At 36.0% G+C, this 25,515-nt stretch overlaps 1 protein-coding gene across 8 annotated transcripts in view; it reads left to right on the top strand.

Annotated features, from left to right (window-relative positions):
• LOC135209637 (major facilitator superfamily domain-containing protein 8-like) overlaps positions 1 to 25,515 on the top strand; it is a 53,950-nt gene that overhangs the window by 16,650 nt on the left and 11,785 nt on the right. For all 8 annotated transcript variants that reach the window (XM_064242356.1, XM_064242352.1, XM_064242353.1 and 5 more), the window contains exons 4-5: positions 8,970 to 9,085; positions 21,439 to 21,566. In XM_064242356.1, the coding sequence (XP_064098426.1) occupies positions 8,970 to 9,085; positions 21,439 to 21,566 (244 nt within the window). The remainder of the gene's footprint in view (positions 1 to 8,969; positions 9,086 to 21,438; positions 21,567 to 25,515) is intronic.

Raw genomic sequence — 25,515 nt, forward strand, 5'->3', positions numbered from 1 at the left:
TGTCATTTTCCGATCTATGGCTATTATCTGATGTTGATCTCGATCAAATTACATTCTTTTCTGTTCATTTCCGATTCTATGGACTGCATTACTATATTGATTCGATCTCGAATTATTCAAATTATTTTTTTCCATGTCAATTCCGATTCTTATGGCTGATTAGCTTTATGGATTTGAGCTCGATCACAAATTATTCTTTTCTGTGCATTTTCGATTCTGGGCTGATATTCTATGTTGGATCTCGCATCAAATTATTCTTTTCAGGTTCAGCCGATCTATGCTGATTAAAATTCTATGTTGATCTTTTTTCGATCAAATTATTCTTTTCTGTCACTTCGATTCTATGGCTGGATTATCTATGTTGATCTTCGATCAATTTATTCTTTTCTGGTCCACTTCGATTCTATGGCTGATTATCATGGTTGATCTCGAAACTTGCAAATTATTCCTTTCTGTCATTTCCGATTCTATGGCTGATTATCTATATTGACTCGATCAATTATTTTTTCTGTCATTTCGCGAATCTATGGCTTGATTAAAATCTCATTTGATTATTTTCTCGATCAAATATCTTTTCCTGTCATTTCCGTTCTATGGCTGATTATCTATATTGAATCCTCGATCGAAATTATCTTTTCTGTTTTCATTTCCGGATTCTATTTGCCTGATCTTCTATGATTATGCTCGATCAATATTCTTTCTGTCATTTCCGATTCTATGGCTGATTATCTATATTGAGTCTCGATCGATTATTCTTTTCTATTTTTCTTTTCGATTTCTATTTGGCCGGTTACTCTATGATTAGTCCTCGATCAAATCATTCTTTTCTGTCATTTCCGGATTCTATGGCTTGATTATCTATATTCGATCTCGATCGAATTATTCTTTTCTGTCATTTTCCGATATTCTATGGGCTTGATTATCTAATGAATTATCTTTCGAATCACAATTATCTTTTCTGTCATTTCGAATCTTATTGGCTGATTTTTACTTAGATCTCGATTCCGAATAACATTCTTTCCTTGTCATTCCGGATTCTAGGCGATTAATCTATGATTGATCTCCGATCCATAATCATTCTTTTCTGGTCATTTCCGATCTTTAACCTGGCTATTATTCTATGTTGACTCGGATCAAATTATTCTTTTCTGTATTTCCGATTCTATGGCTTGATCTATCTATTGTGAATCTCGATCAATAAATTATTCCTTTTCTGTCATTTCCGATTCCTAATGCTGAATTATCTAGTTGATCCGATAAAATTATTTTTTTCTTTGTCAATTTCGATCTATGGCTGTTATCTATGTTGATCTCCCCCCCCCCCGATCAAAATTATTCTTTCTGCAGTTTCCCGATTTCTATGGTGATATCTATGTTGATTTCTCGCTACAAATATTCTTTTCTGTCATTCCGATTCTATGGCCTGATTACTAGTTGATCTCGATCAAATTAATTTTTTCTGTCATTTCGATCTACTGATATCATGTTGATCTCGATCAAATTATTCTTTTCTGTCATTTCCGATTCTATGGCTGATTGATGCTATGTGATCTCGATAAAAAGATTCTTTTCTGTCATTTCCGGATTCGTATTGCTGAATTATCTATGATTATCTCGATAAAATAATCTTTCTGTCATTTCCGATTCAATGCTTAATTACTTAGGATTATCTCGATCAAATTATTCTTTTCTGTCATTTCCGATTCTATGGCTGATTATCTATGTTGATCTCGATCAAATTATTCTTTTCTGTCATTTCCGATTCTATGGCTGATTATCTATGTTGATCTCGATCAAATTATTCTTTTCTGTCATTTCCCATTCTTATGGCTGATTATCTATGTTGATCTCGATCAAATTATTTTTTTTCTGTCACTGCCGTTCTATGCTGATTATCTATGTTGATCTCGAATCAAATTATTCTTTTTCTGTCATTTCGATTCTATGCTGATTATCTATGTTGATCTCGATAAAAACATTCTTTTTCTGTCTTTCCGTTCTTGGCTGATATTTATGATTATCTCATAAAATTATTCTTTTCTGTAATTTCCGATTCTATGCTGATTATCTATGTTGATCTCGAAAAAATTTTTCTTTTCTGTCCATTTCCGATTCTAGGGCTGATTATCTATGTTGATCTCGATCAAATTATTCTTTTCTGTCATTTCCGATTCTATGCTGATTATCTATGTTGATCTCGAAAACATTTTTCTTTTCTGTCATTTCCGATTCTATGGCTGATTATCTATGTTGATCTCGATCAAATTATTCTTTTCTGTCATTTCCGATTCTATGGCTGATTATCTATGTTGATCTCGATCAAATTATTCTTTTCTGTCATTTTCGATTCTATGGCTGATTATCTATGTTGATCTCGATCAAATTATTCTTTTCTGTCATTTCCGATTCTATGGCTGATTATCTATGTTGATCTCGATCAAATTATTCTTTTCTGTCATTTCCGATTCTATGGCTGATTATCTATGTTGATTTCGATCAAGATTATTCCTTTTCTGTCATTTTGGCCGATTCTATGGCTGATTACTATGTTGATCTCGATCAAATTATTCTTTTCTGTCATTCCGATTCGATGCTGATTATCTAATGTTTGATCTCGATCAATTTTTGTGTCACGGGGGGAATTTCCGGATTCCTATGGCTGATTATCTATGTTGACTCGATCAAATTATTCTTTTCTGTCATTTCCGTTCTATGGCTGATTATCTATGTGATCTCCGATAAAAAATTCTTTTCTGTCATTTCCGGATTCAATGGCTAATTATCTAGGAATTATCTCGGAATAAAAATTATTCTGTTTCTGTCATTTCCGTTCTATGGCTGATTATCTATGTTGATCTCGATAAATCATTCTTTTCTGCATTTCCGATTCTATGGCTGATGTATCTATGTTGTCTCGATAAATCATTCTTTTCTGTCTTTTCCGAGCTAATGGCTGATTATCTATGATTATCTCGATAAAATCATTCTTTTCTGTACTTCCGATTTCTATGGTGATTATCTATTGATTATCTCCGATCAAAATAAAATTCTTTTCTGTTCATTTCCCATTTTTCAATGGCTCATTTCCTAAGATTTACTTCGTAAAATTGCTTCTTTTCTGGTCATTGTCCGGGGGGATTCTATTGGCTGATTATCTATGTTGATCCTCGATCAATCATTCTTTCTGTCAATTTCCGATTCTATTTTGGCTGATTATCTATGTTGATCTTTCCGTAAAATCATTCTTTTCTGTCATTTCCGGATTCTATGGGTGATTATCTATGATTATCTCGATAAATTTATTCTTTTTTGTCATTTCGGATTCTATGGCTTATTATCCTATGTTGAATCTTCGATTCGATTATTCTTTTCTGTTTCTTTCCGATTCTATTTGGCCTGATTATTTCTATGTTGATCTAGGATCAAATTATTCTTTTTCTGTCATTCCGATTTCTATGCTTGATTATTTCTATGTTTGATCTCGTCCAAATTATTCCTTTTCTGTTTTTTCATTTCCGATTTCTATGGCTGGATTAATTTCCCTATGTTGATTTCGCTTCAATTATTCTTTTCTGGTCATTTACGGGGGGGGGGGGGGGGGATTCTTATGGCTGATTATCTATGTTGATCTTTTCGAATCAAATTATTCTTTTCTGTCATTTCCGATTCTAGGCTTGATTAAATCTTATTTGATCTCGATTTTCAAATTATTCTTTTTTCTGATCCATTTTCCGATTCTATGGCTGATTATCTATGTTGATCTCTATCAAATCATTCTTTTTCTGTCATTTCCGATTCTAAATGGCTGTTATTCTATGTTGATTTTTCTCGATAAATCATTCTTTTCTTTTTTCCGGATTCTATTGGCTGATTATTTATGATTATCTCGGATAAATTATTCTTTTATCTCCTTTTCCGATTCTATGGCTTGATTTATCTATGATTATCTCGATAAAATAATTCTTTCTTGTCCACATTTCCGGATTCAATGGCTAATTATCCTAGGAATTATCTTCGATAAATATTCTTTTTCTGTTTTCATTTCCGATTAGATTTGGCCTGATTATTCTTATTTGTCTCCGGATAAAATCATCTTTTCCTGTATTTCCGATTTCTAATGGCTGATTATTATGATTATCTTTCGATAAATTATTCTTTATCTTCATTTCCGAAAAATTTCTATTGGCTATATTTTTCTATGTGAATTCTTTCGAAAAAAATTTTCTTTCCTGTTCATTTCCGATTCTTGGCTGATTTCTTATGTTGATCCTCGATTCAAATTATTCCTTTCTGTCATTTCGATCCCTTATGGCTTGAAAATTATTCTATGTTTTGATCTCGATCAAATTATTCTTTTCCTGTCATTTCCGATTCTATGGCTGATTTTAATCTATGGTTATCACATCGTCAAATCATTCTTTTCTGTCAAATTTCCGATTTTCTATTTGGCTGATTATCTATGGTGATCTTTCCGATAAGATTTATTCTTTTCTGTTCATTGGCCGGAGGCTTGGCGGGATTATCTTATCTGTTGATCTCGGTTCAATTGTTCTTCTTTGTCATTCTCGTTCTATGGCTTTGATATCTATGTGGATCTTGATCAATCAAATTCTTTCTGTCCTTTCTTGATTCTATTTTGGCTGATTATCTATGTTTGAATCTTCCGATCAAATTATTCTTTCTTGCTCATTTCCGATTCCTTATGGCTGATTATCTATGTTATTCGCGATCAAATCATTCTTTTCTGTCATTTCCGAAAATTCTATTTTTGGCTGAATTATTTTCTATGTTGATCTCGCCAAATTATCTTTTCCTTGTCATTTCGTTCTATGGCTGATTATCCTATGTTGATTTCGATCAAATTATTCTTTCTGTCATTTCGATTCTATGGCTGAAATTATTCTATGTTATTTTTCTCGTCAAATTATTCGTTTTCTGTTTCCATTGCCAGGTTCTATGGCTGATTATCTAATGGTTGATCTCGATCAAATTATTCTTTTTCTGTCAAATTCCGATTCCTATTTTTGGCTGATTATCTATGTTGGATCTTCCGATCAAATATTTCTTTTTCTGTCATTTTCCGGATTCTATGGTTGATTATCTAGTTTGATCTCGATAAAATCATTCTTTCTGTCATTTCCGAAATTCTATTTGGCTGATTATTATGATTATTTCTCGTAAATTATTCTTTTATCTCATTTCCGATTCCTTTATGGCTGATTTATCTAATGTTTGATCTCGAAAATATTTTTTCTTTTCTGTCAGTTCCGATTCTATGGCTGATTATCTATGTTTGGAACTCGATCAAATTATTCTTTTTCTGTTTTCATTTCCGATTCTATTTGCCTGATTATCTTCTTTTGACTCGGAAACATTTTCTTTTCTGTCATTTCCGATTCTATGGCTTGATTTCCTATGTTTGATCTTCGATCAAATTATTCTTTTCTGGGGTCAAATTTCCCGATTTCTATGGCTTTTGATTATCTATGTTGATTCTCCGATCAAATTATTCTTTTCTGTCATTTCCGGATCGATGCTTGATTACTATGTTGATATCGATCAAATCATTCTTTTGTCTGTCATTCCGATTTATGGCTGTTTCTATGTTGATCTCGATAAGATTATTCTTTTTCTGTCATTTCCGATTCTATGGCTGATTATATTATCCATGTTGATCTCGGTCAATTGTTCCTTTTGTCATTCTCGATTCTATGCTGATTATCTATGTTGATTTTTTCTCGATCAAATCATTCACTTTTCTGTCATTTCCGATTCTATGGCTGAGTATCTATGGTTGATCTCGATCAAATTATTTCTTTTCGTCAAATCATTCTAAATGGCTTTTGATTATCTTATGTTTGATTCTTCGATTCAAAATTATTTTTCTTTTTCTGTCATTTCCGATTTTCTTATGGCTTGATTATCTTATGTTTGATCTTCGAATCAAATTATTTTTTCTTTTCCTGTCATTTTCCGATTTCTATGGCTGATTTTATTATGAAATTATCTTTTCCGATAAATCATTTCTTTTCTTGTATGGCTTTGATTATCTATGTGATTTCCGATCACAATTATTCCTTTTTCTGTCATTTCCCGATTCTATGGGCTGATATCTAATTTGTTTGATCTTTCGATCAAATTATTTTCCTTTTCTTTGTTTTTCCATCCGATTCTTATGGCTGAATTTATCTATGATTATCTCGAAATTAAAATTCATTTTCTTTTCTTTCCATCGATTCTAGGCTGAAATTATTCTATGGTGATCCGATCAAATCATTTCCTTTTCTTGCATTCGATCTATGGCTGATGATCTATGTTGATCGATAAAAGCTTCAACCGGTGGACATGAGAGGTCAATCACCCCCAGCTCGATATTCATCATTTAACACGAAGAGCTCGACGAAGACTTTGGAAGTTTTCCTATCCACCTATCACTTAGGTGGGTATTGCCGTCAGTGCACCTCACGTGGTGCACTGTAGGCTTTACCTAAAGAGTCTTTGCAGTGACCTCTCTCATTCCTTATACTGTATCTCCGTTCATATTCTTTCTTCCATCTGACTTATCAACCTCTCTAACAATTATATCATAGTGCAACCGGGAGGTTTTTTCCTCCTGTTACTACTTTCATTCCGTTTACTGTACCTCCGTTCATATTCTCTTTCTTCCATCTTACTGTCCACCATCTCCTAACAATTGTTTCATAGTGCAACTGCTTTGAGGTTTTCCTTCTGTCACACCTTTCAAACCTTCTAACTGTCAATTTCAATTTCAGCGCTGAATGACCTCATAGGTCCTAGTGCTTTGGCCTTTGGCCTAAATTTCACATCCTTTTCTGTTCCTATTTGATTATAGGAGTCGAAGGAGAACAGAAAGATGGCTGGGAAGACAGAGGGATTTAGTTCATCACCTTCAAAGGGAAGTAACAGAACTCTTCGGTCGTTAGATGAACGGGAATGATTTGATTTATGTAGATGTTTGGCATTATGCCAAGCACTGGGGCAACTAAGGCCATTCAGCTGACAGTAAACGGTCTGAGAGGGGTAACAGGAGGAAAACCTCAAAATAGTTGCACTATGAAACAATCCTTAGGAGAAGGCGGACACAAAGATGGAAGAAAGAGAATATGAACGGAGGTACAGTAAACCTTAAGCAATGTCTACATTGCACCGAATGAGGTGTACTGACGGCACTACACCCACCTACGGGGGATGAACGGGAGTGAAACCACTTCACAGAAGAATGGGTCCTCTTCGAAGTCGTCTTCGGTTTGGTGATGTGTCAGGGATTCTAGACACGATACGCCTTCGAGCGCTGCGTCACTGGACTGCAAGCAATGCTTTAGAGAATGTGGCTACATTGCATTCTATTCTTCTTCTCACTGGACGTGACTCCGAATTTCTTACTTTTCATTGATCAGCTGTCTCATTGTCAACAAGTGCTTCTGTAACATCTTTCCTCAGACGTATCAAATTCGTTATTGAACATGATCTGAAAATACAATTTAAGCCAAAGGCCAAGCGCTGGGACCTATGAGGTCATTCAGCGCTGAAAGGGAAATCGGCAGTAATAGGCTTGAAAGGTGCAACAGGAGGAAAAGCTCGCAGGTGCACTATGAAATCGTTGTTAGAGGAGTTGGAAAGTTCGATGGAAGAGAGAATATAAATGGAGGTGCTGTAAAAGTAATGAGAAGGGTTGCAGCTATGGACCGAAGGGACGCTTCAAAGAACCATAGGTAATGCCTGCAGTGCTCTGCATGAGGTACACTGCCGGCATTATATACTCCTCTTACGAGAAAAAGGATGACCATGATATCCAGATATAAGCAACCAAAAGTACAAGACTTAAATAAGCAAGGAAGGCCTAAATAAGGACATGAGACTAGCTTCAGGTTTTAGTTTCCCGTAAAAGAAAACTATCGTGCCGGCATTGTCTGTCCGTCCGCCCTCAGATCTTAAAACGTATCGAGACTAGAACGTTGCAAATTGGTATGCTGATCATCCACCCTCCAATCATCAAACATACCAAATTACAGCCATCTAGCCTCAGTACTTTTTTAAATTTTATTTAAGGCTAAAGTTAGCCATTATCGAACTTCTGGCAGCTCTATAGGTACCAACAACACAGGTCACCACCGGGAATAACAATAAAGAAGTGAAATAGGTTCAGAATCACTCAAAGTGTCGCTGGATGAGGTAAATGAATATGTAAAAGAAAGATTAACTTCAGACCTTGAATTATCACATGGCTATTTTCATAAAATCACTCAGTGTAGATATACTCAAAGGTAGGGTTTGTAAATGAGTGAATATATTTGTACTCTGCAGTATGGGGTTCCTTCCTAACTGACTGAATATATTTGTACTCTGCACTATTGGTTTCCTACCATACGGTTGCTATTTTTTTTATGTTTCCGCCATTTTAACTATTAGTTATGCTTTAATATGACGTTTGTCAATTCTCTCATTTTTCTTTTTGTCTGGTTAGATTTCTAAAACTTCATAAATAAAGAAAGGAAACAAAGAGACGAAGCTTCACAAATCTAATCCCCAATAAATAAATAAATAAAAATGAACGAACTGATGAAACATCATGTCAGGACATAACGGAGAGTTAATTGTTATTATTTCTGTAGATGAAATCTATTCACAAAGGAAAAGCACACCAAAGGGGCCACTGACTTGAAATTCAAGCTTCCAAAGAATGTTGGTTTCAACCTCCCCCCGCAGACCCCATGTTGCAGCTGTAACTGATCATGATACAGAGCCAATAACTTTTCACTACCCTGGGGGAGAAGCGAACCAGCCACATCTGAGCTGCAATCCACGACGCTAACCGCCATAAGAGCGGACCAGTAAAATTTGGAAAACATACAATAGCAACACTATCGGAGGAATCATTAATAGACTTTATTTTCTATATTTGATTACTTAATTATAAACTTATCACACTTTTATTTACTTATCCACAGCTGGATTCAGGAGTGTCAAAGGAGTTTTTGGGATGGGTGATTGCAGCCAATCCGCTGGGACAAATGCTAGCGTCGCCAGTCTTAGGTCTCTGGGCAAATAAGGCCAAGTCAAGCAGGTGAGTGCCTCTCTCTCTCTCTCGTGTATATGGACTCTCACTTAAAAGACCAATGTTCGCTCCCAATGTGAGCCATCAGAAATTCATTTCTTTGAAGTGCTTTCTCATTTGTACATTTCCACACACACACACACACACAGAGACACACACACACACACACATACGTACATATATATGAACTTTATCACTTACACAATTGTTCTGTGCATTAATACAATTACTAATAAGACGTCATTAAATGTGGATGGTAGGGTACCTAGCGGAGATACTTGACAATGGGGACTGTTAGCCCTAGAAAGCTTGTATCTTTTCATGAATAAATATCTCCGCTAGATACTGACCAGTTTCAATGAGATCCTGTTAGTAATTTTATGTACGTATATATATATTGAATATTTGTATTGTTTTCCTTGTTTTTCATAAGGGAAAAGTGTTTGTTCCTGTTAATTCTGTAGATAGCTTTACTCAGTAATATCCAGTACACTCAGAAAATCGAATAAAAATACCAGTTAAAAGAAATTAAGGTTAGGTTTTTAGTGAATTAGTCACCACCTGTTTGGTTACAAGTTAACTGACACACACACACACACACACACACACACACACACACACATATATATAATATTATTATATACTATATATATATATATCTATATATATATATGTATATAATATACATATACATACATATATATATATATATATATATATATATATATATATATATATATATGTGTGTGTGTGTGTGTGTGTGTGTAAGTCAGTTCCTGAGGCCAAAGCACTAGTAGATGCGAGCAGGGGACGAAGTAGACTTCCGCGTAGCGTCGGAAAGACACTGGTTGGCAACTATGTTCTGGAGAAAGACACAAGTTGGCAACTATGTCCTGGTTACTGGGATGAGCTCAAGGGTATAATAGTGGTATTTTAATGATAATATTATGCAAAATGAAGCTGATATATTTAGTTTACGTGTGGGAGTGAACCTGTGTCAAATTCTGTTCACACGCTCAAACATAAGCATATATGACTACATTTGTTAAACTGTACACATATAGAGTTCGTATAATACTGTTTGCGAATATATAAACTTTTACGGGACTAGATAGTCTCATAATAATAATAATATAGTAGATGCAGTTGTATTGTACATATAGTGACATGTATTTTCCAAGTGAATATTATATGCATAAACATAAACAAATACATATGTATAGATTACCATGTATGTACATATGCACACAAATGTATATTTGGTTTTATAAGCAACCAAACTTAAGGTATTTTCTCATATTTTGTGCGTATGCGTGTATCACTTTATTTCAGTGAATCCAGTTGGCACTCTTAATCATTGTAAAAATAAGATACAAAATTCTGTAGCCGTAAGAATGACTTGGCAACTTTGTTGCCTGTATAAATGCTATTCGCATCTTAGAGACAAGGCGTCTGCTCTTGTTAGTGCAGTCTTTTCATGGTTATATATATATCTATCTATATATATTTATATTAATAATATATATATATATATATATATATACGTATATATATATAGATTTTCGTAAACCTTCGGAATCATTCCGAATGGTAACACTGCTTCTTCATCTCCCGAGGTGAAAAAGTTCTACTTCTACACACACACTCACAGGACCAAAAATGTCTAGGTTTCAGATAGAAAAAAAGTTAGTTTCAAGAGTCATCACGAACTTCTCAACATTTTTAAAAGCCGTTCAGATAGAAGTTTATTTAGCTCGTTCAGCGGAGAAGTGACCCATCAAATGTATAAAATATCAACCCTCTCTACCTTGCAGAAACCGGTATAGTCACACGGTTTTAACGGACAGATCAGCTGCGCACCTCTTTAGACCTAGTAGTCTCTCTTGGCAACGCGTGGCTCGCGAACCCAAGCAATGTCACCTCGCGGTATCCCATGGGCTGCACTGTAGGCATGAATGAAGGTTCTTTGCAGCGTGCCTTCGGCCCCTAGCAGCAGCGACCCCTTTCGTTCCTTTTACTGTACCATCTTTTGTATTCTCTTTCTTCCATCTAACTTTCCACCCTCTCCTAACAATTGATTCAGAGCACAACTGCTTTGAGGTTTTCCTCCTGTTACACCTTTCAAACCTTTTAACTGTCAATTTCCGTTTCAGCGCTGAATGACCTTATACGTCTCAGTGCTTGGCATTCGGACGAAATTCTCTATTCAGTTCAGTCGACATTTTTAGCAACCCCTCTTTGGATATCTTGACCCCATCGTCATCCACAATCTACCCTCTTTACCTTGAACAAATATCGGTGGAGTCATCCGGCTTAAAGGAACAGGTCGGCTGCGCGTCTCTCTCTCTCTCTCTCTCTCTCTCAGCTTCCTTGGCAACGCATGGCCCGTGAACAGAAGCAATGTCGCATCGCGGAGCAGCGAGTGAGTCTACTGGTGCATACACACACAAGCAGCTCTGCGTCATGCTGACCCATAGCGACAGTATCGTGAGGAACGTGACGTCTGAGATTTTCTCACTGGCATGAAATGGCGCGTGGTCTTGCTTTGCAGTGCGTTCGACCTTTCCTTTGTTTTGGCGTTTGAGAATAAACGTGCTTCCTTTGTTTTGGCTGGTATTTGGACTCGGGTTCAAGTGATGAAGCTATTTTTTTCGTCTGTATTTACAAACTGCGGCTCAGATTTGTCCTAGACCTGGTTCGTCGTCAGAAGATGCTTGTCTGAACAGTGGATGCAATTTTATGCCTTACATGATTTGCAAAAAGGAGACACTTTAATAGTAGATAAAAAATGCTTGAGAAGATGGACTGATTGATTAATATATTGGGCTTAGCCTGAGAAAAGAGAGAGTGTTTGGAAAGCAAGTTGCAAGCACAGCTACACAGTGGCTAAAATGCCGGTGCAGTTAGGGGCAGTAATGCTGCAAACAACTTTTAGTAACGCTTACAGTGCACCACGTGAGGTATACTGACAGCCCTACTACTCCCTTACAGGGTTGAAAAGGTAGATATCGCTCGTCCCAAAAGTATTCCTTGTGTCCGTTTTCTGTTTTCTCGAAACCTCAGTCGCAACTTTTGTTTATGATGACTTTTTTTGTTTCGATTTCTGTATCACTATTTATTCCGGCCCCTTCCGATCACAGGTGAATCAAAGCTATTATTACTCACTAACCAAGAGATCGTAAAACATTGGTAATGAATGAAGATATCAGCGAGATTTATCTTCGGGTTGTATCGAGGATGTAATCCCTCGAGGACACATTAGATAGCGAAAACGTGAACCAACATTAAAAGCCGAATTTGAAAGCAGTTAGTTGCCTTGCTAGAAATACAGTGCTCTATTGTATTGTATATAATAAACAAGAGTGGATGCGGGAATGTGCGTCGCCTTTTTTATTTATTTATTTATTTATTTATTTTATTTGCTTGCCGCTGACCTTTTCTGTGTGAAACGTTTTTTCCCCCTCCTAGAGGAATAGGTAAATCGTCTCATTATTCATTTCCTCTACATTTTGCCTTCAAATTGCTGTTTCTCTTTGGTAAAGCTACACATTTACCATACTGCTTATACGACTGACATACGGTTCATTGGTCATGTTGCGGTTTTTTTTTTTTAAATATATTTTGAGGGGGGTGCAGTTCCTTTGGGAAAATGTTGGACCTAACCGAAAGATAAGCAGTAATAGGTCATTTGTGTCTCCTTGGTCATATCCCTGTATGCCAAGGAGACCACAAACGAAGTTGTGCAGGCTAAGGATTGGACAGACAAGACTCGATGACAGGTGAAAACCATCCATTGTGCGACGACTGTATGTGGCCTAGATTGTGAGACACAAACGTACACACACTCATACAAACACATGCTATGTGACTGTCTTGCATTCACAGATCTTCATATATGACTGGTAAAAATATTCTGTTGCAACAGAATTCCATCTAATAAAAGGAGGCCATGAAAACCCCAAAATATGAAAAGTAACTCTCTCTCTCTCTCTCTCTCTCTCTCTCTCTCTCTCTCTCTCTCTCTCTCTCTCTCTACAAGTAGGTAATGAATGAGAAAAGATACAGAGAAGGCGGTATTTATACCTGTGGATGGATCTCTTGGTATAAATACCGCCTTTTCTGTACTGTTCTCAGACAGCAGTCTCTATATTTTGGCGTTTGTATGGGCTCATTTTATTAGATCTTCATACATGTTTATGTACGCTTCTTCAGAAGAACATTCCTAACGAATAAAACTGAATAAATATGACATGCATGTTGGTGTTTGTCATGTAGAGTCGTTTACGAATGAAACCCACAATAATCCTCTGCGCGCAAAAGGAACGAGAAGCGCTCACGAACGTATCTCTCATCTCTCTCTCTCGTTCGTGCCATGGTTCGTGCACCTCATTTGCCAGAAGTAATAGCCGTAATATGAAAGGTCGCCTCCACGAGACGGAACAGCTATCAAAGGAATTGAAAGATGAGAGAGAAGCCTGGTCGCTGTAGATTGGGGTTAGTCACGTGGAAGGGAGAACTTATGTGAGGACACGAAAGGTGGAAATGAGGACACGAGAAATGACAGAAGACGAAACCGGGTGACAGAGGACACCAGAGTTGGAAATGAGGAAACGAGAAATGACAGAAGACGAAGCGGGGTGACGGAGGACATGAAAGGTGGAAATGAGGAAACGAGAAATGACAAAAGGAATTGATACCAGAAAGTGAATTAAAATGAAAAAAGACAAAAGCAAAAAGGAAGAGGAAACGTAAGTAAAGAATAAAAAAAGGACTAACATGGAAAGTTGTACGAAAGATAAGTAAGTAAATTTGGTCAAAAGAAATGCATAAAAAAATAAGGAAGAAAAGGGTGAAGGAAAGGAAAGAAGACAAATAAGAATGAGGACAGAAAAAAAGATATCGAGAATAAAACTGGAATGAGGAACAAAAATTACAAATAAAATGGGGAATAACAGCGACGCACAGAGAAGACGAAATAAAGGACAATAATTGAGGACTTGCGGAAGGGGGGAAAGATAAATGAAGAATTAAGGGGAAAAGGAAAGAATTTTTAAATAATGTACAAAGGGAAAATGCAGAAGAGGAATAAGAAATGGCCGTGAATGAAAAGAAGATAAATATTTTGTAAAACAAATAAATAATGGGAAAATGCAGGAGAGGACTAAGAAATGGACGTGAATGAAAAGAAGATAAATATTTTGTCAAAAAGAAAAAAATGGAGAAATGCAGGAGGAATGATAAATGGACATGAATGAAAAGAAGATAAATATTTTGTAAAAAAAAAAAAAAAAAAAAGGAAAATGCAGGAGAGGACTAGAAAATGGACGTGAATGAAAATCGGATAAACATTTTGTCAAAAACTAAACGGCAAAAAAATAATAATAATAAATATATAAAAATGAAAAAAATTGTTGAAAATTGTCGTGATGTTCATAAAGATTAATGATGGAGCCATTAAGCGTTAAAAGAAAAACATACTTTTTTAGATATGTAATGCATCAACACTAATTATATATGACATTAGCATTCATGAGCAGAAGTGCGGGTAAATGGTTGATGACCTCAAAACTGACTTGCATATATATAAGATCCATTGCCATAATTCAAAAGGCTTACTCTTGGTGTCAAATCACTCCTTCACTCTACAAGTAAACTGAGAAATTGTGGAATGAATGAAATTAAATGCATCAGTGGAGAGAGAGAGAGAGAGAGAGAGAGAGAGAGAGAGAGAGAGAGATGAACCAACGGTATTTCTCAATTTTATGGCAATCTTGCGTTTGTTCTTAAACGTTCACACTTTCTTATCTCCATTAGACGTCAGAGAGAAACTTTCTTATCTCCATTAGACGTCAGAGAGAGAGAGAGAGAGAGAGAGAGAGAGAGAGAGAGAGAGAGAGGAACAAAGAATATTGGTCAATTTGGCGGCAATCTTGCGTTTGTTCTTAAACGTTCAAACTTTCCTATCTTCAACAGACGTCAGAGAGAGAGAGAGAGAGAGAGAGAGAGAGAGAGAGAGAGAGAGAGAGAGAGAGATGAACAAAGAATATTGCTCAATTAGAAGGCAATCTTGTGTTGTTCCTAAGCGTTCAAACTTCCTTATCTTCATTAGACGTCAGATGAAGAGAGAGAGAGAGAGAGAGAGAGAGAGAGAGCAACGAACAAAGAATATTTCTCAAAATGAGGTGAATGGAAAGACTACGTTGTTTCTGTGAGCGGATTCAACAGAGAGAGAGAGAGAGAGAGAGAGAGAGAGAGAGAGAGAAATTGTTTTGAGTTTCCGATTTGCCCGGCAAAATAAATTCTATCACCATTAAGTTTAGAAAAAATATTATATAGATTTCAGATGATTTATTTCCATTTAAAATATCATATAAATTTCAAAATATTTATTTTCATTTAATGCCATAAAAAATAGGAAAGATATTAAACAAACAAGTTTATTTACCTGCACGATACCAACAACGTAATCACAATCGTATCATCCGGCCTAGAGCTGACTCATATTTCATTATGAAAATAACGGGGTTCAACATCCTCTATTGCGTACCGCATATTCTCTCTCTCTCTCTCTCTCTCTCTCTCTCTTCTCTCTCTCTCTCTCTCTCTCTCTGTGTTTGTTGAACCCGCAACAGAACAGCGGTGGGGGATACCGTTTAGCTATAAATTCTTGTACGATTATTAAAACTGTCAATAACAAGCATATTTTTACATTATCAACAATGTTATCATTATAAATCTATAAACCATTTATTTGCTCGTGGCAACAACATCCTTGTTCTCATTTACTCTCCGGCTGATGTACCCTATGAGTTTAGTGCGCTCGTATTATGTTTATGCGGAAATAGGACCATAATCAAAGACCAAATGGATTGTGCCCTTGTTGACCGATAATAATCCCTCTCTGTGAGTTCGTCTTGTGGCTTTTAACAGAGAGATTGATTCCAAATGTGAAGTACGTCTTTTAATTGCGATATTGATTCCAAATATGAAGTATATACGTCTTTTAACTGCGATAATGATTCTAAATGTGAAGTACGTCTTTTAACTGCGATATTTATTCCAAAATTGTGAGGTACGTAAGTTAAATATGTTTTAGTACGCTTGATCAGTTTCAAACGAATGATTTTCTACTTAAGTTTTTAGCAAGATAAAATTTTAAGTCTTTTCATGTTTCGTAGAAAACCATCGATAAACCGTTTATTTGAAGATTACATTATAAATGATTAAAGTTGCCACACAATCCATTATTTTTTTTTTTTAGAGGACAGCGAGAATACGTACTTCGATGTGTCTAATGAGACTGTGAAAATCCTCATGATTACTATTAGAGAAATTTTCTAGAAGAAGTGCGTCTCCGAATCTTGAAGTGCGTCTCTGAATCTTGGCTCACGGACTGATAGTCACGTCATCCCAGCCAATTGCAGTTTCTGTATCTAACGCTTCTCCCAGAATTCCCTGTAGGCTGGCGGTGGTTCCTCGTGACCTTTAGAACTGCAACTGTCTGGTTTTAAAAACTGCCTCCATCCACCTCGCGAGCAAAGCCGAGAGGGTGACATCTCAGGATGCGTTAAGTCAGTCTCTCTCTCTCTCTCTCTCTCTCTCTCTCTCTCTCTCTCTCTCTTAGTATCAGGTATCAGCCCGATGGAGCTCTCTATAAGGATAGCGGAATTCGTCCCCCTGGCTGCCAGACGAGTGCGTTTTAACACTCGTCTTACATTATTGAACGTGAAATCCTTTTTATTCTTCAAGGTTTATACTGAAGCCTGAAATTCGATGCTTTTAAAAAGATCACGGGGAACTTTTAATACAATTGACATATAAAGGTAGGATTTTCATTGGAATGGGAATTATGATAGTTTTATGAATGTCCTCTTATGTATGTTATGATAAAAGGGGTCCCCTCACAATTGGCATTAAATGGTTCCTCTCAGAACTCACGTATGAAGGTTCCTCTCACAATCGACATAAAAGGTTCCTCTCACAAATGACGTTAAAAGGTTCCTATCACAATCGATATTAAAAAGATTCCTCTCACAATAGACGTATAAAGGTTCCTCTCACAATCGACATTAAAAGGTTCCTCTCAAAACTGACGTTAAAAGGTTCCTATCACAATCGATATTAAAAAGATTCCTCTCACAATAGACGTATAAAGGTTCCTCTCACAATCGACATAAAAAGGTTCCTCTCAAAACTGACGTTAAAAGGTTCCTATCACAATCGATATTAAAAAGGTTCTCTCACAATAGACATTTAAAGGTTCCTCTCAAAACTGACGTTAAAAGGTTTCTCTCACAATTAACATAAAATGTTTCCCCTCACAATCGAAACATAAAAAAGGTTCATCTCAAAACTGACGTTAAAAGGTTCCTATCACAACCGATATTAAAAAGGTTCTCTCACAATCGACATTAAAAGGTTCCTCTCAAAACTGACGTTAAAAGGTTCTTCTCACAATTGACATAAAATTTTCCTCTCACAATCGACATAAAAAGGTTCATCTCACAATTCAAGTAAAAATATGCTATTTTCATTGGAGGGCGAACCTTATGACAGCTTTATGAGTGTCCACTTATATTATGATAAATAACTTCCTCTCATTGCTCACCAGTCAAATAATAACGTGTTAACAGACAACGAAACGAAGAGTATATTTATGCTATAAGCAAGTTGCAACCTTAACAAAGTCGGGCATACACGTCGTGTCTGTAACAGCAAGGCTAACGTCAATTGTTTTTATTAACCGGTACTTATATTATTTGACGCAAGTATGTGTGCTCCAGATAGCAACATCCGTGACCTATTTATTCCGTCTGAGTTATAGCTGGTCGATAGTTCTATATTTAACCCTTCGGTAAAGGGGAACATTTGTTAGAACAGCTGTACTGACAATGGCTGTTGAGATATGCTAGTCAGGGATGTACTCTTTTGTTAAATGATTACAAAGATGAATCACTTGCTCTGTCTACGGCAGTAGGCTTCTATTTCATCTAATAAAGAAGTGTATCCACTAAGCAAATATTTGCTACTAATGATGATTTATTGAAAGAAAACAATGTTCTATAATTCATATCAAAGGGGGGGGGGGGTGGGGGGGGGGTGGGGGGGGGGGGGGGGGGGGGGGGGGGGGGGGGGGGGGGGGGGGGGGCACGCGACTAGGTGGCGCCACCCTAAAACACCCACCCCCCCTAATAACGCCACTGGCCATATATGAAATTGATATGTAAAATCTTATCACACCTAGTCGTTTCTTGACTATATATTTTATACATACACTTATACATACATACGCACTCATATCTCTCTATCTGTGGGATAAATGTTATATGTTTACATATATATATATATTATATATATATATATATATATACATATATATATATATATATATATATATATATATGTGTGTGTGTGTGTGTGTGTGTGTGTGTGTGTGTGTGTGTGTGTGTGTGCGTGCGTGCGCGCTTGCTCGTTTTTGACACTGTCATTATCATCATTAAGAAGAGCCAATGCACACGTGTCACCTACAACTCATCAGCAATTATCAATACTACTGATAATCTGGGCTGAAGTTTTAAAATGAATAAGCAAACCTGCAACTCTCCATTTATGTATCCTTAACCTAACAGCTGCTTCAGTCACGAAATTATAGCTATGCAATACAGGTTAGTAGTCCATAAATTTATCAAAACGAAAAAGTAAAGGGGGAAAATGAGCACACGTGTCGTGGTTCAGAAAAGTCAAGATTAATAAGTTTAGAAGGAATATTAAGTGGCTTTCGCACTTTTGAATTTAAATAAATTTGTAGAGTATGCTTATTCGTATTCAATTCTTACGTTTCTGTCTGGATTCTCAGTTTATTCAATTTTTGGCCTACTGATATAGGCTACTAGATTGTAGTAGGTCCATCCTACAGTTCCGACCTACATCTAGTACAGCCCTAAACAAAGGTTTTAATTCTTTTAATTTAGTGGCTGAAACAGCTATTGGCATAAGTATAGAGAAATGGAGAAACAAAGTGACCTTTTTTTTTTTTTTTTTTTTTTTTTTTTTTTACTTCAGTGTGGGTGAGTATTACTGACAATCATAGACGCGTTGCCTGAGAGGAGATGCCAATGCATTATCACTGGATGAATACACATTGCAAGAACCACAAGGAAATAATAAAAGGCAACAGAACCTTCTTTCTCATTTTGTTTAAATGTAGTCCTTTTTTTTTACTCATGAATTCTGTAAGGACGAATGTTACTTTCCCATGTCATCCAAAACGAGACACACGTTACCGTATTTCCCGAGACTGGCGATTCCTTGAAATATCTAATTGATGTGAACGCAAGCTTCTACAACCGCACGGTGTCACTGCACTTATCTGATCTCTTTACGACTTTAATTAGAATCAATGACTGTCAACTGTTTTGACAGGAGATCATTACGTCTTAATGTTGTAAGGTGCGATACTGTATAGCAAGAGGTACTGAAAGAACATGATTGGGCTTGGGATAGTTTACAGTGTACATACGCTTTATATTCATATTCGAGACTTTTAACAAATAATATCACAATATTTTTATTGATAAAAAAAATCATCTCTATGGTTTTAATCCGAGGACATTCAACGATTTTGTGAAAGCAAATGTAATCCCTCTTGGGTATAGTATAGGGTTAACCTCAACATTCATTTCTCTCTCTCTCTCTCTCTCTCTCTCTCTCTCTCTCTCTCTCTCTCTCTCTCTCTCTCTCTCTCTCTTTCTAATGTAAGGATGTTAACATTTCAAGCAAAGTAGGACATTTCCATGTCCTTTTTTTACGAAAGAGAACTTGAAATATGTGCAATGCAAGCTGAACAGTCTGTGCCAAAATTTACAGGAAATTCAGAATTTTTTTTTTTTATTTTGAGCATTCTCTATGCTTAAATGATAATTGTATATAATGACAAAACATCATTCTAAAATGGCCATTCTTCAAAATAAAATGATAGCTGGACATATCATATGTCAAAAGAATGACATTCATGAGATAATTAGTCACATGAGATGGTCACAGGACAATCAAATGTATTTATGTGACTGATACCAGCTTAAAATTTCCACTGAAGAACAAGAACAGAGAAATTAAAAACATATACAGCAGTGAATCCATTTGCATTATTATATTGGGATAAGCAACAAAAGCAGCAATGAAGGTATAACTTTTTACTTCATACGATGACAATAAACAAATAAAATAGAGAGCTGGGAAACAAAGAAAAAAAAATCGACATACGCGATGCGTGTTAGACTTGCTTATAATACAAAGAAGACTTCCTGAGTGGCAATGTATTTTTTATAATGTACTCCATTAGATATTGTTGTAGGGAAGGTAGTTTAGTGAATATAAGGTATAATTAAAAAGCTGTCAATGTGTCGATGTAAAAAACCGTAATTGTCAATATACGAGATCGTTACTCCCCTTTTAGTTATTTCTATTTCGCTATATCGTTTCAATTTAGATGTTTTTAAACACATTCTGAAGTCTGGCAAAGTCCATACTCGGTTGTCATGCTTAATTTGCATAATGTCCATTTGAAGCGCAGGCAGTGCAAAGTTAAGTACAAATTATTTTACTGCATAAATCGATGCTTGGTATATCTTTCACCAAGAGAACAACTGTGCTAAAACATTGCTTGACAACCACCCCTCCCCCCGTATCTCACGCGGTGCACTGTAGGCATTACTTCTGGTTCTTTGCAGCGTCCCTTCGGCCCCTAGCTGCAACCCCTGTCATTCCTTTCACTGTACCTCCGTTTATATTTGCTTTCCTCCATCTTACTTTCCACCCTCTCCTAATAAATGTTTCAACATTATTTTCAGCTCTGAATGACCTCAAAGGTCCCAGCGTTTGGCCTTTGACTTAAACTTTATATTCCAGATCCTAATCGCTTACTTTATTAAAACTGATTATGCATATCTATTCATCGTTTTATTTATATGAATATTTTACGTATATCGTGTTTTCCTGTATATCTATAAACACATATTAATTTATACATAAATTATTTATTTTATTTCTCTTCAGAGGACTTTTGCTCCGTATTAAAACTGAATTTGCATATGCAATCATCGTTTTATTTATAAGATTATTATTTTACATATATCATGTTTTTCCGTATATCTAGAAACACAGTTATTGATTTATGCATAAAGTATTTATTTTATTTATTCCTTTTCAGATGCCCATTGCTTCATATTAAAACTTAATTTCCATATCTATTCATCGCTTTATTTATATGATTATTATTTAACATATATTGTATTTCTCTGCGTATCAATAATCTTACTTATTAATTTATGCATAAATTATTTATTTGATTTATTCCTTTTCAGAGGCCCATTGCTGTTCGCCATTGCGATCTTCATTTTGGGCAATGCTTTGTACGCCATCCTCAGCATCTTCGGCGTGTCTGCGAGAGCGCTCATGGTATTCGCTCGCTTCCTCGTCGGCGTCAGTTTTGGTAAGTTCGCTAATTTCTATCTCCCGTAGTTCCAACTGCATGCTAACTTTCTCTCTCGTTTAATGCCAACTGTATGCTAATTTCTATCTCCTGTGGTGCCAACTGTATGCTACCTTTCTGTCTCCTGTAGTGCCAACTGTATGCTACCTTTCTCTCACGTTTACTGCCAACTGTATGCTAATTTCTATCTCCTGTGGTGCCAACTGTATGCTAACTTTCCATCTCCCGTAGTTCCAACTGTATGCTAACTTTCTCTCACGTTTAATGCCAACTGTATGCTAATTTATATCTCCTGTAGTGCCAACTGTATGCTAACTTTCTCTCTCGTGTAATCCCAACTGCATTCTAACTTTCTATAAATATTAACACCTGACAATAAGAGCTCAAAGCTCTAACCTCATTTGTGACGGAGGTCAGTGCTCCATTAAACACACAGGTGTACTCACACCTTTGGTATCAACGCCAGGGAAATGTCATTCCTTAAAATCTACGTATTTTACATATTTTCCAAATGAATGCATTAAATCTACACATTCCTCTGATGACATTCTAATTCTTACAAAACGGAACCCGGTTATATTTCTTTATAGCAATAAAATCAAACGGCTATTTAGCATCTGTTTTCACTAAACAAGCAACTGTAATTACGCTCATTCTTACATACATTTTAAACGTCTCGGTCTCATTTTCTATATGTGAGGTTTTCTAATATATCTCCTTTTTATCTCGGAAGAATTTTCATCAATTCTTATTTCGCTGTATTATTGTTCTTCAATGCCGTAAAAAGGTTCCTAAATAAATGGGTTATGTTTTCATTATGAACCGTTTGTCTTAATGTATTTTCGTTTAAGAGTATGAAGACATTTTCATTTCTTACCTATATTCCTAATTAACGTGGACGAGTGGTTAACGTGCTCACCTATCGATTCGGTAGACTGAGGCTCGATTCACGGCTCAGCCAACGTTGGGTCAAAGGAATGTATTCCTGGTGATTAGAAATTCATTTCTCAAAATAATGTGGTTCGGATCCCACAGTAAGCTGTAGGTCCCGGTGCTATAAGTAACAATTGGTTCCAAGCCACGTACAAATATCTAATCCTTCTGGCCAGCCCTAGGAGAGCTGTGAATCAGCTCAGTGGTGTGGTAAAACTAAGTTATACTTTGGACTTTTTTTTTTCTTATTACACCGATTTCACCGTCATTATATTTGAAAACTGACTTCATTACTCTATTGGTATAACCAGAATAAGATTATACATAGGCAGAAATGTAAGAATGAATTAATCCCATAGTTATTTCTATATTTCACAAAATCCAGTAAGGGTTGGGTATAGTCATGTCCCCTTGGCATAGTGAATTCTCTGGGTGATATCAATTGATTTAATAGACCAAATTATTTATAATCTTTCCCCCCGACCAAATACAATATCGTTAACATACCTAAAGTATATTAACATTGCGTTGCATGATCTTGCATAATATTCTGATTTCAAACAATTCCATGCATAGATGCTAGTTTTCTTTCAACTACTATATGCTCGTTTGTACTGTCACGTTACCATAATATATACTGTAATGCGAATATCTACCACCAGGCCTATACCGATTATAGATTTCTGAAAGTCCATATTTTCAGCGACTATCCTTTTCATTGAACTGTACTTACAAAGTAATAAATAACAATCTTGTTTTTTTGGCAAATCTTTTTTTATAGATTTTATTGTTAAACATTAACATCATTCTTTAGTACTAGGGAATACAAGAGTGATGATAGGAATATGAGGATTTCCCATATATGCAATGACATTTTTAGAAGAAAAGGTCCAGTTTTGGGATAATAAAAGAACTGCCGCCCCCCCCCCCCCTCCATTAAAAAACTCTGGGTACGGGCCGCATATTTCCCAAGTCTGGAAGAGTTTAGGGATGGGGAAAATTAGGACCAATCAAAGCGTGTGGAGCTGATCCATGGCGTCACAAGCCACGCCTTTTAGCTCCCTCCTCAGTACTATATCCATTACTGCTGCCAGTCACGATGCCGAAGAAATACTTTCTTTCTTCTCAATTTCACAGTTTACGGCTTGTATGAGTAATACATTTTTAGTTAGATATATCTAAACACATAATGCAGCACTAATAACAATATATTCTTCAAATGAGATACAGTGTGAAATATATTATGCGTTATTGGCTTCTCCCTCTTGGTTAATAATATTTTCACATCGCGAATTTCTAAATTACATACTTGAAAATGCATGTTTAAAGGCATTTATAAAGAATTGCGATAACTCATGGGATGAATCAAACAACATACAAGATGGTAAAAATTATGGTATCTGACCTGTTTGTAGGGGAAAATAGAGAGAGGGAATAGGCTCACACTACGGATTTCTATGGACATATGCTATTTCGTAGTAAAGCACATTACGGGGCATTGTATAAAAGCAATATACTGGTCATTATTAGGCCATGAACAGGAATCGGACTGATATAGTCCCTACTATTTACAGGGACAGAGTACCATTCATCAAATTATTTCAAGAGCTAATGTGCCCTAAAGGAAACCTAAGGAAACCTACGGTATTGTTGTTTTGGCGATCTAAGTTAGCCTACTGTAACCAAATATAGTTACGTGACAAACTCATCCTGTCAGTAGCTAATCTGAAAACTGTTGTTTTTCAAGGTGTACTTCATAAGTTGTAGTAAAAAATTGCCTTTTTTGAGGTGGATTTCGTTTTCATAAAACCTTCCAGATGTCCTTACCTGATTGGTTCATGTCATACTTGTGTACAATATATAAAAGGTTTTTATTGAAATTTTTTTGCTTTTGATTTTTACTTTTCATACATTGTGTACAAACAAATAAAAAGTGATAATATAATTCAGTATTGAATATTTTTAGCAAATCCTTACGTGATTTTTGCTTAAAATTCATTGTGTACAAAGAAAAGACTGATTATTTTTATTTATTTAATATTCTTAGCAAACACCTTTCGTACTTGTCATTCATTGTGTGCAAAGAATCCAAATGAGTATTTCATTATTATGTAATACTTTTAGCAATTATAGGAGTACAGAATACTTCCTATTTACGGAGTTACAGTAGACTTTTTACTAAGCTGAGCTATAGCAGAATTGATGCATAAATCTATTAGAACTGCGTTATGCTTTAAAGTAAATATGAATGACACTTTTTTTCCAACTCTTTCAACAGAAAATCTTAGGCAAATATTCAACATGTATTAATTATAAGCCAGGATAACGGTAGTAATATGAGATACTAATATTATCATCCAAGCTCACACTCAATGGCCAAATGTATGCCTTCAATTAAGTGCATACATTTTTAAATTTTTTTTACATATAGATTTTTGGCATTATGCCAAGCACTGGGGCAATTAAGGCTGGGCCATTCAGCGTTGAAACGGAAATTGACAGTAAAAGGTTTGAAAGGAGTTGCAGGAGGGAAACCTCAAGAAGTTGCACTATGAAGCAATCGTTAGGAGAGGAGGAACAATAAGATGGAAGAAAAAGAATATGAACGGAGGTAACAGTAAAATGAATGAAAGTAGTTTCAGCTTGGCGCTGAAGGGATGCTGCAAAGAACCTTGAGAAATACCTACATTGCACCGAATGAGTGTACTGACGGCACTATCCCTCTACGGGGCGCATAAATTTCTCATCAAAACTGTTTCCTCCACATTTCTTTTAATCATAAGCAATCATTATTTTAGTTCTGTACATAATACGTTTTATAGCCTGAAACAACAGGCAGTAACACCTGTTCCATGCTCCATGCTTTTAATATCGTCACTTTCAAAGTCCAAGATTCTTGATGGGAGTCGAAGTGCCGCGAAGTTCTTCGTCTCCTGACTGTAGTTTGTAGTGCTAATTACAGGTCACATACTATTATTTTTAGCATACCAGCAATTTTACCATCATGTCTATTGTT

This window comes from Macrobrachium nipponense, chromosome 38 (assembly GCF_015104395.2).
Source record: "Macrobrachium nipponense isolate FS-2020 chromosome 38, ASM1510439v2, whole genome shotgun sequence".
In the NCBI taxonomy this organism is placed as follows: Eukaryota; Metazoa; Arthropoda; class Malacostraca; order Decapoda; family Palaemonidae; genus Macrobrachium; species Macrobrachium nipponense.